Source organism: Amphiura filiformis, chromosome 9 (genome assembly GCF_039555335.1).
Source record: "Amphiura filiformis chromosome 9, Afil_fr2py, whole genome shotgun sequence".
In the NCBI taxonomy this organism is placed as follows: domain Eukaryota; kingdom Metazoa; phylum Echinodermata; class Ophiuroidea; order Amphilepidida; family Amphiuridae; genus Amphiura; species Amphiura filiformis.
The window spans coordinates 35361363-35379725 of NC_092636.1; the positions used below are offsets into that span (position 1 = coordinate 35361363).

At 36.0% G+C, this 18363-nt stretch overlaps 1 protein-coding gene across 1 annotated transcript; it reads right to left on the bottom strand.

Annotated features, from left to right (window-relative positions):
- Positions 1-1879: 1879 nt before the first annotated feature.
- Positions 1880-17417, bottom strand: LOC140160060 (IgGFc-binding protein-like). The gene is made up of 17 exons (XM_072183330.1): positions 17403-17417; positions 16805-16967; positions 15615-15808; positions 14642-14975; positions 14393-14440; positions 13595-13891; positions 12593-12751; positions 11086-11265; positions 10377-10582; positions 9572-9758; positions 7402-7515; positions 6435-6643; positions 5798-5905; positions 4819-4974; positions 3985-4138; positions 3257-3436; positions 1880-2103 (listed from the first exon to the last, which is right to left on the bottom strand). The coding sequence occupies exons 1-17, from the start codon at positions 17415-17417 to the stop codon at positions 1880-1882; spliced, it is 2928 nt and encodes a 975-aa protein (XP_072039431.1).
- Positions 17418-18363: the final 946 nt, after the last annotated feature.

Below are 18363 nucleotides of genomic sequence, written 5' to 3' on the forward strand. Positions count from 1 at the left end.
TTTGAGTCTGTTTCATTTTGGAGATAATTAATGTCATTTGTAATAACTGCTTTTTCATTTTCGCCATTTTTGCAGGATAATTTTGCTTCCATCCCTAAAGTTGTTGAAGTTTCCAGACGTCCCACTTCCACCAAAGTTTAATGGCAAGTCTCATATTTTACCAAATGCAAACGGAGGACCTAGTGTTTATTCCTGCCTAAAACTAGCCATATGCACCTTGTACTTTTGCTGTTTTCGGACATTGTAAACATGTGTTTTTTCTGTAATTTAAAAGGCCCGCCTTTTTGCGTGATTTGGCAGTGTCCCTAGTATATTGATTTTATGCTAATGCTGTTACGTAATCATGTGTATGATATAATTTTTACATGTATTGTTTGAAAGACAAAGGTACAGTGTTTATGTAATCATTGAGAAATGCCATGAAAACAATCCACATATGACGTCACGAGTCAACTCTTAAAACATACTGACTGCCCCTTGTATATAGACATGGAAACAGGGACTGGCCCGGTCAAGACCTGGGGCTTATTAGGCCCAGTTACCTGCTCAATGTCCAAGAGGTAAATGGTTCAAAACCGCACATAAAAACAACTTTTCTCTTCATCTTCTTTCTTTCTTCTGCCCTTCCCCCCTTTCCCTTAGCTACAAAAGCAGAAATACATTAGGATTGGGTAACAAGCAGTTTGTGGGAGTTAAGATTAATGTAAGTGTAATGTGATTCATGATCATTGGAATAAATCATAGACATTTGCAGCAAAAAGATCCATTTTTTTCCGTAAACAAATATTAGCTATCACAGTCAAGTTTACCTAATTGTGCTTATTGATCATTTTGTGAAGCAATAATGACATATTATTATCGCAAACAAAAATTTTTTTGGATACTATTCAAATAACATGTATAGGAACACACAAAATACTAAAATAGGAAATAATATTTTTTAACTGTCACATAAAGTAATTTTCAGGTAAATACAAACACATTACAAGCGGGATCAAAGGTTATCATAAAGTAATTATTTTGCATATGTGCAAATCATCAATAACAACAAAATACTAATACTAATACACAATCTGACTTACATGAGCATTGCTGACCATCTCCCATAAATGGTCTTTGGCAGTAGCACCCATAGACTCCATCATGAATACCGCATTCAGCGTTGTTTTCATAATCACATTGATAGTCCTCATCACATTCAATCTGACCACCAGGGTTACAGGTACACAGGGACAGGCAACCCAAGGTTACAAATTCAGAATCAGGCTGGTAAATAGAAACAAAAACAGTGCAATTGGATTATTCCATTTGGCCCCTGTCAAAAATTTTGGATATATCCATCCCGCACAGGGGGAGAATGAATTTAAAATGGAATTAGCACATTAACCAGCTTTAATTAAAATTCACCCTCCCTCTGTGGAAGATTAAGGTTGAATCTTTCTCAAAAGGTGTATGATGTTCAAATGGAGCTGCATAATGTGTTCATTTCACTTGAAATTCATACTTGGACTTGTGGAAGATATTTCCAAAAACTTCCACAGGGGGAGTGTGGATTTTAAATGTATTAGCCCATTGCTATATTAAGGTGGAGATTCATGGCTGTGTTTACACGCTGGAGTGCCCATCACTCTTCTAAGTTACTTGGGCCAGACTCCTCTATCTGTAATGTTCCTGTGGTGAGTGCGTTACTCCTTTCATACAACAAGCCTGATTACCTTCCCACCTTATAAGATACAAAATTAATAAATATAATTGTGTATTTGAAAAATTAATACAAACTAATACGGGAGGTCCTATTAAGGAAACAGGATGATTAATTTCCAAAGCCTAATATAAATAAACTCATTATTTTATAAGTTTCAATGTATGGGTGCAATGTCTAATAAGAGAGTACTCTTACCTCAAGATAATTGCCTGCTTCATCCACACAGCCACATTCCTCACGTGACACACATCTCTCCCCGTCTAATACAAATCCTTCATCACACTCACAGCCTTCAATGTTTGGTCTTGGGCAAGCATCAGTTGGCATGTCATCCATGCATGTCTGAGGACAAGCTGACATGGAGGGGTTGTAATGGGAGTTGTCAGCACATTCCAAGGCTGGAAAAATAATAATAATGAATAACAAAAGTCAAACGATAAGACATTTTTATTATGGAAGGGCCTACACATATTTAGCACAGGATATTATAAAGCTGGAAAAATGCAAAGAACAAAAGGTAAAATCAACTTTACCACAACCTGTAGTGTGCATGTTATTGATAACCATGATTACACTCACTATGGAACAATGTCCCTATGGGTTGCCTGGGATATAACCAGGGACAGGTGATTTGCGCGGAACTTTCTTTCCGCGCAATTTAGGTATACATGATTTGCACTGAAAAAAAAGTTCGCGCAATTCGCGCAATTTGCTATTTTTTCGCGCAAGAATCGCCTGTCCCTGGATATAACCAGGACAGGATGACGACAGCCGAGTGTCACCATACATGTGTGCACATGTTAAATGATTGTGATGTAAAGACTGCACAAAAAGTAACGCAGCTGTTATAAATACGCCTATAACTTAATAATTGTTTCCACAATATTTCTGCATAGAAAGAAGGATGATTTATTTATGCTCATTTTGATGCCCCATTTGTCAAATGTTGTTCAATATTAACAACACAGTAGTGCCTTTGAAGAAAAATACCTGAATTTACAGGTTGCAGTTTACACAGCGAGCAATGGTTATTTCGCAAGCATTGCGGCACGTAAAACCCTCCATTTTCTTCACGCTGATGACTTCAAATCAATACAAATAGCTGCAACTTTTAAATTCGAGTATTTCTCTTTAAAAACGCTGCTGTGTTGTTAATATTGAATGAAATTGGGCAAATGGGGTATCAAAATATGCGTAAATAAATCATTCTTCTCTCTATGTTAACATGTTGTGAACACAATTATTAGTTCTGACCCTATAGGCATATTTATAACAGCTGCGTTATTTTTGTGCAGACTTTACATGAAATGTGGTTCTTTGTACACATGACTGGTGGCATACAATCACTTCCAGAGGACAAAGCACCCTCATAACTTATTTATATAATTTCAAATATACAATCTGTACAATAGGCTAAAATTGGCAGAATCCACATTGCCTTCATGAAATTTGATTAAATTAAAATCAAAGCATAATCAATTCTGCATTTTAAGAAGATAATGTCATAATCCCTATTTGCAGAAACAATTTCTGGACATTTAAACTCCTTACGGCAAAACTCTTGAGTCCTCCATGTTCCAATCATGACTCCCAGACTCCTGCACACATCTATATAGCTGACTATATCAGTACACAGAGCTCTCTGATTAGGTAGAGTAGCACACATGTCAAACACACAGGCGTCATAGTAGACTTGTTCATCTACAACACCATGACATGGAGATAAAGGACCTGAAACAAACAAGAAGATGAAACGTTACTTATTAGTTATACTTTGTTCAACTTATAAATGGCAAGACTCATATCATCGTGGACAGATATAATACAAATAATGATAATAATAAATGCACTGCACATAGTTGGGCACAACACCTGTGATAATTGTGCTTTGGGTAATGTGTGACAGGCCATAGGTGTACTGGGACTACAGTGTGTCTCTTATTAAGTTTTAGAGTAACACCACGTTGAAATTCACAGTGGCAGATTCTAATCAGCAGGGCATTTGCGTGGTTGCGTCACCACCATCACCCTTCTATGCATGTGGATACGCCCCACAAAAATCTGCCACTGCAAAAATCAAAAAAGGCATTACTCTCAACTGATAATGATTACTCACCACTTTCTTTAAACATTCCATAACTGTGTTGTTCTAAAATGTCAAAATGTATACACTTCTACAGCATAGGGAGTTCTTTGGCTAGATCAACATATTCATTCTTTTTATTGACACATGGATTACAGGATATCTTTTCTTCTACTTAATTTTATCATACACTTACCATTTGCATCAATAAGTATTGAACAGAGTTCGCTTGCTTCATCAGCATATCGTTCATTTTCTTCACATGGGTCATAGGGTTCATCAGATTCATCTGTGCAGTCATCAATTCCATAAAAACGCCAACTGTTCCCAAACTGGGCTGCATTGTTCGCCTGTTGAAAACATGTTGGAGGGAAATTACAAAAATATGAAATACCAAATTAAATGAGCAAGTGACTGCTTATTATTCATTTTCTATTGACCAGAATCAATTCCCAGGACTTGTACGGCACAGAGAGTTAATAGAGGCTATCAGCATTTTTCAAGTGTAACTCATGACAACAGTGCTTGTATACATGATTCATACCCACAAGCTCCTCATTCACTTACTTGATATGATTGACCTCTATAGATTGACTGACTGCTGGCATTGCTCTATACCTAATTCACTTGTTGTTCATGCCCTGAAACTTTGAACAGAGTTTACTTGTACCCACAAAATGGCCACTGTGATGTCACACTGACGGCCTCTATACATAGAGAAAAAATGTTGTCACTTTGTTTTTGACTATTTTCTATTAAGAAAATAATTGCAATTATGCAGGTAAACATTATTCTTTGTTCAAGAGCAGTGTTAAACATTAACTAACCTACAATCAACTTTAAAAAATAGTATAAATTGGTTCACCTGATAAGATGGGTCAGAAAATTGTTTCAGAATTTCAGAACTGAATCTCAATGATTATGCAGGAAAGCTGTCTCTTTTAATCATTATCATTATAACACATTTTGGCCCCAAAAGGTGACTGCTCTAGTGTTGTTAAACCTCTATGAAGTGTAAATCTTTACATACCAATGTACCATCCAGTTTGATGAAGTCATTACCAGGTACCCCATCATAGCTACCACACAAACCACACACTTGATCAAAGTAAGCTCCAGGAATAATCACTTCAAAATTATATACGCCATTCCAAGACACTTTCAGTCCAAAGTCAGTTTCTAACACCTGTTAAAGATTAATAAATATATCATAACAAAATATTTGTGTATATTCTCAGTCATCCAGGTATATAAAATATCAAGTTGATTTAAATTAAAATCTAGTCAACTGAACTTACTATTTATTGACTGGTGACGTTTCACATCCTATCCTGGATGCTTCCTCAAACCGTCTGATTTTTGCAAGGACTTGTATATATAGGGGAAACTAAGCAACCGCTGGCCAAGCGCATGTATCAGCATAGAAGAGCAAGCGCATCCGGTTGTATACTCACATCTCAACAGTACAAACTACACATTTGATACATTGTAACAAGGACGTTGTCATATTGGACAGAGAATCTCGGTGGTTTGAAAGAGGTGTGAAAGAGGCTGTCTATGTGAAGCGGGAGGAGTCATCTCTGAACAGAGGAGGAGGTCTGCGCCACAACTTGGCAGGGCCCTACAGTTCTGCTATCCAAAAGATACCTCGACGTCTCAGTTCTGTGACCCCGTCACGGGTCACTGACCAATCGCCGCCGAAAAATCAGGCGGTTTGAGGAAGCATCCAGGATAGGAAGTGAAACGTCACCAGTCAATAAATAGTAAGTCCAGTTGACTAGATTTTAATTTAAATCAACTTGATATATCATAACAAAGGCTTGCTTGAATATTATAATTCTAATTGATACTTCTTTTTTTACATTGTTCTCATTAACTAAACCTTACTTAAAATTTGATTACCACATGGATTGGTAAGGCCAATTATTAGTTAGTATTAGGATTAGCAAATAATAATTTTATCTAACCAGTGGCTTATTCTAACAAATTTTGTGACATTTTTTACATACCACTTGACGCCCACTGATGGAAATCCTAACTCCATTCAAGTTTGTTACAGGCAGTGTCCTAAACACATAATCCACTTTCACTTTTCTGTCTTGCAGGAGATCAATACGCTAATGAAGTATGGAGATAAAAAGGAATGTACATTATGTGGTGTGTAATATAGATTTTGTAAAATGACATGTTTACAACATATCCTCATCCATTTCACAAAGTCAAAGTGACATATCAACATGTGTTATTTCATGTTGATACATCGTTATGTGAAATGGCTGATGATATGTACAAACATGCAAACATTAAGGTACAAATGGTTACTTTCCTACACAAGATCATAGAAAACAAGGTTTAAATATAATTTGTTTAAATGTCAAGCAATTATGGTAAGGAGACCATGTCCTTTCAATAGAAATAAGATAATAAACATTTCACTAATATGTTTAAAATATATTTAATCTTCCCATTACACAGAGCAAATCACACTGCTCAATAATGATAAAAGTCATTTAAAAAGAAAATTGATCACCCATATTCTTTTGTTGGAACCATGTTAATAAGATGATTGTAACAACTAAGAGGCATAGGAAAAATCATGACTCTTTTGAAAGAATAATTCACTTTCAGCAAATTATCATCACTTACATATCCATATACAAAGACATAGAGTTCCTTGGTTGTAGCTGCCCTTGGGTTCAGTACATACTTCTGATTCTTTTGTCTTATCTCAAATGCTGGTTCCTGATCTCCACAGCTCCTTGCTAGGACATATTCACAATCACCTTGGAAGTCAAATTTGACACCATCACAGGTTGTGTAATGGGGATCACCCCAGGCTGAACAATGACACTGACCTAGAGATGGTGAAAAATAATCAGAAGATTGTCAACTTAATTAATACCAAGATGTAGCAATATTACCCTAGGCTGTAATGGCATATTGGCTTAACCCTAACCCAAGCCATGGTGTTTTTGCTATCGGATGGAAAAGGGAGATAACATGAATAAAGAAATCACTTGGAACCCCCGGGATTCGAACTTCTGACCCCTTGCATGGCTTGCAGAAGATCACCTACCTGTAGCCACAGGGATTGTGTGAGTAGATATGACTTAGGCTAATTGCATCATGGCATCACATGGAATCCATGCATGGGCAGTGGTTTCCATAGTGAGCTTTAGCCTTTATAAGTCGGGTTAGGATTAATGGGCTAAAAACATGGGCAAAGTATACGAGTGGATATTCATAGGCCAGAAAGCTAGAGAAAAAGATAAAACACAAGTCCTCTGCTGGTAGTTCCAAATCAGCCCTCAGAGAGCAAGTTGTCAGATCTAAAAGCCACCAGATTGACTAGGAAAATGTTTAAGTACTTGAACGGGAAAAGAAAGGTTTTCCCAAAAAGTTATTGAAGCGATTCATATAAGAAGTTAGAAACCAAGACTGAATCGAGGCAAAGGATTTGTTTTCAAAATGCCCCCCAAAATGGATCATTTGAGTGCTTTCCTGTCTCTTTAAAAAAATGTCTGCCCACCCATAGCTCCTTTTTACACCTCACCTACACAAACCTGTAGTATTTACCATTACTCCTAGGTACATAAGTGTCTCTATGACTTACCATCATCACAATGTGTTCCAGACAAGCCTCGTCTACACAAACAGTAGTATTCACCATTACCCCTGGGTACACAAGTACCTCCGTTATTACATGGCTCATCCAGACAGGGGTCAGCTATGAACAGAATCAAAAATATAATGTTATTTGATATTTACATCATATTCAAACAAATATACAAACATGCAAATCTTTTCATAAAAACAAACTAATAATCACAAAATACTTAACTGTGTAACATCATAAACTATCACAATAGCTAAATTTGAGGCTCACTTAAAGTTATTTAGAAGCTAAACTGAAGAACATTACTGACCATGCATAAACCATTTAGCATGAACTATGTACATGTACATTACCCTGATCAGCCTACATCTAGAATAACCATTGCACCCAGAATCAGCTTCCCAACTTTTCATATTGGTAAACTGGGACAATTAAGAGATGCCATATCTATGATAATTTCACACTGATATTTTCACGCAAGTAACCTAATATTATCTTCAAGGGCTTGAACATGCATTATTACACATACAAGCACTGAAGCACCTTATCATCCTAACTGAGCTAACTTGACATGCACTGTGAGAAATCCATATCTTGAAGAACATAAATAACGTCTAAGTTGCAGCCTTACTCAAAATTAGCTATATTCTGAGCTGCCAACTTTCTAAAAATACTTTTCAGTATTCTCAAGACAATCAATATGTTCCTTAAAACTTGTTCAAGCATGCATTTAAACATATTTATTCACCAATCTTTGCACAAGAACAAATGATAATGATACAAATGAAAGGGAATAATCCGAAATAATTAGGGTGATTACGTAACTGATGCATACTTGAACCATGTTTTGTTCTTTTTCTCAAAATTACAAAAAATGATTTAAGCAATTAGCATAGCTGGCTGACGATATACAAAAGTATCTTTAACATTTTCAGTGTTCTGCAATATTTTTCAGTTTTCTTCAGCAAAATCAGTAAAAAATGTTGAAAACAGTACAAGTTGGAAGCTCTAGATAGAGTCTTACAGATTCATACCTGCCAACTTTTGAAAACTAGAAATAGGGACACTTGCGAAGCGGAGTGAGCGAAGCGAGTGTAGCGCTCGCGACTACGGCCGGGGGTCCAGGGGCCCGGTTAAGGGCCCCTGGTGGGGTCGCGGTGGTGAAGCCCCCCGAAGCCAGAGGGTTTCTACACATTTTACACTACAGGAGACACCATTTCTGAGGGGAAATTACATTTAAACGGATTAAAAAATAAGGTTATTTTGAGAAAACAAGCCTAGATAACAGCCTTGAAGAATACATGCAATCTTCTTCAAGGCTGTTATCTTGACTTGTTTTCTCAAAATTATACCGTAACATATGCAAATTAGGTACCTAAGCCCAGGCAATGTTAGCAGATTTAGCACCCCAAGTGACCACTTTTGACATAAAAACTTGTTTTACACTTTTTTGAAAAAATGCTTCCTTCATCCTAAAAAAGTGGTTTCAAATGTTCTGTTTCCTATACTTTTGTACATGAGAGACATTCTTCAAAGTTCTTTTTTTGCCTAATAACATGGCCTACGTGGCTGAAATTGATATATATATAATGCGCAATATAAAAATGATGATTCAACAAATTTTTGACCCCCCCCCTCTTTTTTTTTTTTTTTTTTTTTTTTTTCAAAAAAATATTTTTGGCCAAAAAAGCAAGTTATAGGTTCTAAATTACTTGCTATTCAAGGTTGAAACCAAAGAAATACTGCTACTAAAAAAAAATTGCCAATATATTTTTACAAAGTTGGATAAAGTTGTACATTTTAATTACTTTTGCTTCTACTGAACAGCTAGCAATGTATACTAATTCAATGTGTCCCTGACTGTTCAATAGAAGCAAAAGTAATCAAAATGTACAACTTTATCCAACTTTGTAAAAAAAAATTGGCTTTAAAAAAAAAAAGTAGCAGTATTTCAATGGTTTCCAACCTTCAATAACAAGTAATTTAGGGCCTATAACTTGATTTTTTTGGCCAAAATATTTTTGAAAATTAAAAAAAAAAATTTTTTTAAATTTTTTATAGAAAATCAGGACATCCCGATTTTATGACGTTTTCGGGGGTCTAAAATCGGGATGTCCCGCCAAAATCGGGACACTTGGCAGGTATGCAGATTATCAATATTACTCACTTCTGCAGTCACGTCCATCATTACCAAAATCAAAGAATCCCTCTTGACATTGACAATGAGACAAGCCAACAGGTTCAGGTACACACTCAGAATTGTCTCCACAATCATAAGCATCACATTGCATATCATTACCCTGTCTACAATGACAGAGTTCTAGACAGTCATCTCTGATCACACTTTCCCCAATCTGTAGGATGAAAAGAGAGCTCTCAATAAAAAATAAGGTCAGCCCATATTTATCAATGCAATTTAGAACAGCAGTGCATGATGTTGTTATTGACTCATGGCATGGCCATCTCAAAACAAGCTTCTACACACAAGTGTGTGTTGCATATGTACAAACATGCCTACTGCATACACTTTGAAAAAGCCTTCTGGTGCATTGCTTGAAAAGCACAAAAACAAAAATGCATTTTTGCAAATGCGATTGCAGGGAGAACCTCATTTTTGTAGCAAGGTGGTGGATCCGTGCAAAGGGCAATAACAGCACACGATGGGCACATCAAAAGATGTGCTACTCTGCAACAAAAGTCACTTATATATTATTTCATGTCTTCACTTCAAATGTTGTATAAAATCTGAAAAATAAAAAAATTTGGCTATTAATGGACTAATTTAAAAATTATTGTAAAATAATCGAACCTTCATGCATCACGTCTACTGTCACTGTGAGAATCCTTGATCAAGCTATGAAGGTTGATGGCTTTATACGTCATATATAGCATTCAGGTAAACAAAATTAGCTGATTTAATCCTGATGCTAAACAGTTGCCATGACTCTCCACCAGAAAATGAAAACACCAACCTTGAGGAATCTACCAGACACAGCATCAAAGCAGCCACAGTCATCTGCAGGGATACATTGGTTCCTATCCAGTACCAACCCTTCATCACATAGACAACCTTCTATACATGGCTTCTGACATAATGGATGTCCTTCTGGACTGGTACAGGTTGCTTGACAAGGAGCCATGCATGGACGATATGATGAACCTTCTGGACACTGAGGAGCTGTGGATTAAAATTGAATGTCAACATTTGTGCCATCATAATATTGATATAATAGAATGCTTTGTCTTCTTTTATATATGAAGAGCTTAGCTCAAAACCCCTTACATCCACTTGAGCAATTTTACTGAATATTTATTTTCATATGATATTATCAATGCATTTTTATGCCCATTTACGAAATTCACATATGTGACCATCCAGCACAACTGAGCCCTGAAGTCGCCAATCATCATTTTTGAGATATTCAACCAAAATATTCTGCTTGAAATTAGCTTTAAAATGATGTATATCATGTCTATAGTACTTGACATTTAAGTAGTGAAAAATCAATAAAACAGTCAATAAATCCTTTGTTCCCTATTGTTTATTGTTAAGTTCAATGGAGCATATCTCAATAGTGGCACTGGAGACATCCAGGTTCAGTTGTGGTGGATGGTCACATATAAATCCTTGCAAAAATAACAGTCTATACAATAGCAGACTACAATCAATTTGAAACTTACGACAGAAACTTCTAGTTCTGAATACTTCCACATCAACTCCCTTCTGTTGGCAGTGGTTATTATAGTAATCCAAGGTGCTACATAGATCATTCCTATCTAGATCAGTTGCACACATATCATACATACATCCCTCAAAGAATGGTATAGGATCAATTACACTGTGGCAGTCGTAGAATGGACCTACAAGGAAAAACAATGTGCAAATGTTAAAATAAAATGACGCTCAAAGAGCAATGACACAAAATTGCCATTATGACAGTATTATATCTGGGGCCTTACGATCAATCATATCAGATTTACCACACATAATCCCTATTAAATCAATCATAAAAGTGATTGTAAGTCTTAATGAAACAAGCCTCTGACTTGATACATACTATTTTTTGTATGGGCTAACTGTTAACATTTATAACATTCCCATGGAAGGACATACCTTCAAATACATTCCTTGTAGGTATGTTCTTGATAATATTATCAGAAGCCAAATATGCAACATGGTTTAGTGGCAATTCTTAATATGCCCCTCCCCCACACATCCCAAAACAAACACCCCCAAATATGTGTAAACGACCCACAAACGACGAGGACACCACTTGGAGTTTTTACTATCTTACTGTAGACACACATATTTGCGCTTTATTCACCCTTACAATAGACTGACCCTACACTGCCAAATGTGGCTAATAGCTATTATACAAATACAACATGTTTTGAGGGGAAGTAGTCAAAACTACTGGTCCCGAGGTGTTGGATGATTTGACTACTTCCGACGCGTCATCGGAGGGAAGTAGTCAAATCATCCAACACCGAGGACCAGTAGTTTTGATTACTTCGAAATGAAACATGTTGTATTTGTTTTACTATACCTCATAAATATTTTCACTATCACGGCAAAATCGTAAACAAAAGTCAAAACACACACCAGTCAACGTGCCGGCCGGCATGGTAAATAAGCTTAATATTTTGCTTTCCTGATTTTATTGCAGGATTTCTGTTCAATCAATATTTACATTTTGGCCTATATTATTCAGATTTTCTTTTTAACTTTCCATAAATAACATTTTGTTTCATAAAACGTCAAATTCGCGTGTTATTATCCATCGGTAATCTCGGTAAAATAATTGCAGCCGACGCCATTTTCACGATAAACGCATCTGCAGAATCGCCGTTGTGTAGCATAATGCTACGTCTGAAGGAACGGTGACGGGCGGGGTCAAGACACCGTGTGGTAGTAGGGTGCGGAAGTTTTTACTACTTCCCGCGTTCAGTAATTGCACAGGCGCTGGGAAGTAGTCAAAATACGTGCTTTCGGACGCTTAGCGTTATTAACCAATAAGATGTCTGGATTACCTAATAAATATTTATGAGGTATAGTAAAATGCATTCTCATACTGTTTTGGATTGTGTGCCCTATTTGTCATGTTTACAAATGTACACTTAACCCCCCCCCCCACACACACACACACACCACACACCCCACACACATCCACACACATCCACCACTTACCAATAGGACCATCAGCTGCTACTCTTACTGGTTGTCTTTGACACACAGCATACATGGTGGTATCTGACACACAATTCTTATCATACCATGTACCAGTAGTAGCCATCAAAGCCAGACAGTCTTGGTTTGAATTGTTATCTGGTTGATCAGAGGCCCAATCTGTGACATTAACAAAGGGTACAATAATGATGAGTACTAATATTAGCTTGTATTTATATTCATTATGGCATATTATGGTTCATAATCTGCCATATGAAAGCCTACCTGTGATATGCATGGGTTCTCTAATGCATAGTACATACCCTCACACTCTCCTAAACAAAGAATGCACCATTCAGCACAGACAATTATAAATGCAGCAAATAGTGGACCTACATCTTTGTGCCGCTGATCCATCAACATGAGTTGTCTGCATTCCATGATGTAACAAGCTTATCTTTCAAAAAATATGAAATCCTAATTGTTGATTAATTTGTACATGCATTTACTTAGTATAGGTCTCCTGTGATTAAAGAGAAATATGTAAAAAAGTGAATTGAAAATTGTTCCTGTTGAAAAACAAACATGTTTTGAAAAGTTATGAAATGTTTTGAAAAGTTATGAAATGAGTGAATATAGGGAGGGGCTCAAGTTTGGTTTTGGTAGGGGTGTACCGCTGTTAATTTGAAAGTGGACAAATCAATATACCAATTTTTCAAGAAATTTGGACCCATCGATACACCAAAAGTTCAAAATTTTTGAAATTTACCAAAGATTTGGCTAGATTGATGTAAATATGGGCTACTTTCCAAAAAAATTGCGAAAATTTTGAAAAAAAGGACCTATCCATATACCAAAATTGGCCTTGAAAAGGGGTCATTGACATACCAAAAGGCCAAAAATGCTACCCATGTTTGCAGCATGTCCCAGTATGGTCATTTGTACCGAGTACCCCCCCCCCCCCCCCCCGGGTATGAATTCACAAACACTTATAATAACATATCACATTTTTCACTAACTTACTCCAGTAATCAATTTGAGCACCACCGACTTCCCATTCATGACCATCTGTGGGACATCTCCACTGTCCTTCAGCATTCCTATCATCACATCCAATCCAAGCATAACATTCTCCTCCGCATTCAGCTTGGACTATCCCATCTACATAGTCATTCTCTGCTTGTGATTCTATCTCTACAAGTGTACCATGGTCTTGAATACAGAGATTTTCAGCTTCTGTTTGGCTAAGTGGATCTGTTGCTATGACTTTGTAACACTTGTCTTCAAATGCTTCCCAGTGTGGGGGACATAAGCTACGACCTGCAATTATAATGATGATAAAATCTCCATTGAGTCAATCAAATAAAAACAGAACTCACAAATCTTGGCAATATCATTTGAAATATATTGCATCAGATAAGATTATTAAACATAAAATGAGTACCAAGACTGATAAATAATACATCAAGTTAGAAAATATCACAATGTTTCTTTTCCAAGTAAAAATTGTGACCTAAAAGTGCAGTAGTCTGACTGGGATGAAAATAATTTAAAATTTTTGCTGCTTTTATTATGTTGAATTTACTTCTAAATCACCATTATATCATAACTCGGCTGTGGCTTAAATTCATCTAATCTATAATCACAGACTGCTCTACTTTGACATTTTAACATAAAAAGCCTGTTGAATATTTGGAAATCAATAAAAATGTAAGTAGCTTTAATGGTTATCTTGTGTTTCAAACCTGTCATTTAAATCTAATATAGCACTGCACTAATTATCTTAATTGCACTAAAATATCTGGACTTTTCATCACATACCTTTGTCAGTTCTGATGTATATAGCAAAAATATCTGCTTCACCAACATCTGAAAGAAAATGATTCAAAGATGGAATTATATTAAACAATATAAAGATGTTAGCTGACAAATACTTATACATTAGCATTAATATAAAAGGAGTGTCTAAATATGAGAATTGTATGACATGAATTACAATCATGTCATACATAATATTCACAAAAGACTCTAGATTGTATGATAGGAAAAAAAGAATAAAAATAAACTTACCATCAAAATTGTTCCAATTGTTATATGTATCAATATTGCTATAGAGAAAAGCTGGCAAATATCCTGGTTCTTGTTCCCAATCACAAGTATCACCCTCTACCATTACCATCCATCCAGACGAGGAGGTACAACTCCCAGAATTCCTATTGACAAAGAACCTTCTATCTGATCCTGCATCCCCTTGAACAGAGAAGAAGTTTTGTGTTGTGATATCATTGTATGAGGAGTCTATGAGACGATCTTCAGACATCCAATTGTATTTGGTGGAGTCTTGTCCATTAAATGTCATCTGTAAGAGTTCTTCACCTGCTGCACTGTAGAGGACAACTTGTACCTGAAAGCAACACACAAACATTAAATCTGAAGTCATTTGTTTCTGTTGTGATGGCATTGTAAGAGTGTCTATAAAAGGTCTTCAGATATCCAGTTATAGTTGGTGGAATCTTGTCCATCAAATATCATCTGCAATAGTGCTTCACCTGCTGTAATATAGTGGACAACTTGTACCAGTTTTCACTCTGACTTGGCAGTGACATCAATGCACATATCATTACATACAGGTTCAAATCACAAAGTGTTTGCTTAAATTGCTGGCATACGCACACACACCTCATCACATTGACGTCACTGCCAAGCTAGAGTGAAAAACGGTACAGATGAGTCTCCATGGGTCACCAAAGAGCTGCAAGTCAAACTTTCTTATTCTTTCATGCTTTGCTTTTTCACCAACTCAACATGTTATCGTGTTGTTGTTTTGGTATTTTTTGTACTCAAAATGCTGATGTTGACATTCAATCATGTTTATTCATCTATGTTGTGTTTTATGTCCTCATATACTTCTTATATTGGGATTCATTTGATGTTTTGGGCTATTTCTTCAGGAAAGTCACACCCAGTTTAGATTTTCAAAGACTACTTTCATTTAACTGCTTAAGATCATTTTTATTTACTACTAAGTGGAAGCTTTCCATACCTCTTGCACATTCAAATCTTCCCAGTCGTCAACATCAGAGTGTTTGTAATGTCCTGGATAATCAACAGTCATCTGATGAGCTTGGAAGACATCTTCATTCTCGCCACCCGTCTGACCGTACACATCATATGGAGATGGATTATTCAGATTGGTGCCATGTTTGCCTGATACTGCCTTAAATACAAGTCTCCAATCTACAAGAATGATACAATCAATAGATGAATGTTAATTGATGTGCTTAGAAGACTTCTTCATTCTCACCACCTGTCTGACTGTACACATCATATGGAGATGAATTATTCAGACTGGCGCCATGTTTTCCTGATACTGCCTTAAATACAAGGCTTCAATCTACAAGAATGATACAATCAATATATGAATGTCAATTAATGTGCCTGGAAGACATCTTCATTTTCACCACTATATTTCAGTTGTGAAATTGTGTATGATAATATGTATGAAGCTTTATCTATAGCACATATTTGTTATCTATAGCACACATTTTATGCGATCAAGCAAAATGAGTCCGATGTCGGGAATACTGATTTTCAGATATAGCCAATAATAGTATTCAACTTCCTTGTTCTGAGCAACACTAAAATGGTCATATCTCTGGAAATGTAAATCAAATTATGATGGGGGTTTCAGCAAAATAAAGCTCTGAGGAATGGCTTATGTAATCATTTTGAAAAATTAATTTTGATTTTGATCGACATCAGATTCATTTTTCTTGATTGCATCACATTTATAATACTGCAGGTTAACCATACTAGATTTTCTTATACTGCACACTTTTTGCATTGATACATGCAACATGCAACAAGCATCAAATCTTCATATCAGATTAAACCCACACTACTGTATATAAATGTTATGTTATCAACATCATGCATACTATAATTCTACCATGCCCGTATATATGCAGGATTTCATTTGGGGTGCTGATTTGAAAAAGTGGACTTTTTTTCCAGGGGGGGGCAATTTTGTGAAAAGTGGACAAAATCTAATCACTAATCCAAAAAAGCTTTAAAAACCTGATTTTTTTACGCTCGCAAATTCTGAAATTTTGGGACTTTTTGTATACTTTTCCAAATGGGGGGGGGGGGTGCATCACACACCTCGCACCCCCCTCCCCCCTGTGTACGGGCCTGAGTTATTCTACCACACAAAAATGAACAGGTGCCTCTCACCATCTTGTGGAATGACATGTCTTTCCTCTATAATAATAGAGCACAGTTCCAAGGCTTCCTCAACAGTTTCTCTACTGGCATCATCACATGGATGGCCCTCTTCTGGAAAACCTCCTTCCTCACACCTATCAGAGTTCACAGTGAATGCAGCTAGTATGTCATCCTATAAGGAAGAATCACAAAACAGATTATTAAAGTTTGAAGACTTTCTTTGAGGTGTAAGTTCATACTGGATTTAGGATTGTGCAACATATTTTATAGCTTAACAGTTCGCAGATTGATCCCTAAGGTGACAAAAAAAAACACACTACAAGTTCTACTGCCCAGACCGACCCAGATTTGGGGATTTGATTTGAGGTTTTTTTAGCCTTATAAAATTAAAAACAGCCATTTTTTTGGCAACAGTGGACTGATTTTGACTGAAAATTTTTGGAAAACAATCACAATATTTTTTTTAAAAAATTCTGATTTTTCAAGATATCTATGATTTTTATAGTCATTTAGCCACTTCCAGAATAAAAAAAAATCCTGACCGATCGATTCTACTTGGCATGCCCATCTTAGCACGACACTAATCGAAACAGTATAGAAAAATAACATCAAGCAAACTCATTGTAATTGTAGGCATTGCAATGCACCACCTTACATATGTTACAGAAGCTCTTACTGGTTGAAAAAATAAAGATATTCACTTACAGCATTCTGAAGACTGGTCCAATCATCATCAGCAGGATCATCATTGAAGTTTCCACACAAACCACATACCCGAGATGCCCACTCAGATTTGACAAGACCTAAATTCATGTTATATTGACCATCATATTGTATGGCTAGAAGAGGTGGACCTGGAGAGCTAAGTCGCACTGTCACTGTCTATTCAAAAGAAGAATAAAAAGCTAAGTAAGAAAATGCTACATATGAAAGAGAAAGAAATGCAATTTTATCTGTAAAATAAAGTTCACATTTTAAAAATTCATGGTAAATTCAAAATTCAAAATATTGATGATGACATTAGTTAGATATATCAATCAGTACATGATCCTGGCATGCATATTTGCCTTAAAGCCATGATGTACAATCTTATAATATTATATTGCACCTAAATACAATCAGTCATATTCGTTGTGTTTGTAGCTTAACAGAACAGTTTTCGACATAATGTCATAATTCACACAGAAATCCATGTTAAACGGCCAATAGCAAGTAGGGTTTTTTTTCGCGTTATCTTGTTGTGCAGGTATTATTATCAATTGACAGGCTCACTGACTCCACACTATGCAGTTAGGAAGAGATCAATAATACTTAATTCTGTTACCTATTTCGGACAATGGTGAGGTCCAATGACCTTTAACCTTTTCTTAAAACTCCAATAATACTATTTCAACATTTTGGGTAAAGAATAACAAAATTAATATTTGACAGAAAATCACACATTATGGCTTTATGAATCAAGGTAAAATTTGTTTTTCTTTTCCTAATTTGTAACACTGAATTAACAGAAATTTACAATAATATGTAACATATATAACAAATAAATATGAAAAACTACTCTACTGGTA

What these genes read in the sequence shown, in the direction of transcription:
- LOC140160060 (XM_072183330.1), bottom strand. An exon ending in ACATGTCATTCCACAAGATG is followed by an intron (nt 15,809 to 16,804) that starts GTGAGAGGCACC and finishes TCATTCTTGTAG; the next exon opens with ATTGGAGACTTGTATTTAAG. An exon ending in TGATGGACGTGACTGCAGAA is followed by an intron (nt 7,516 to 9,571) that starts GTGAGTAATATT and finishes TTCTGTTCATAG; the next exon opens with CTGACCCCTGTCTGGATGAG.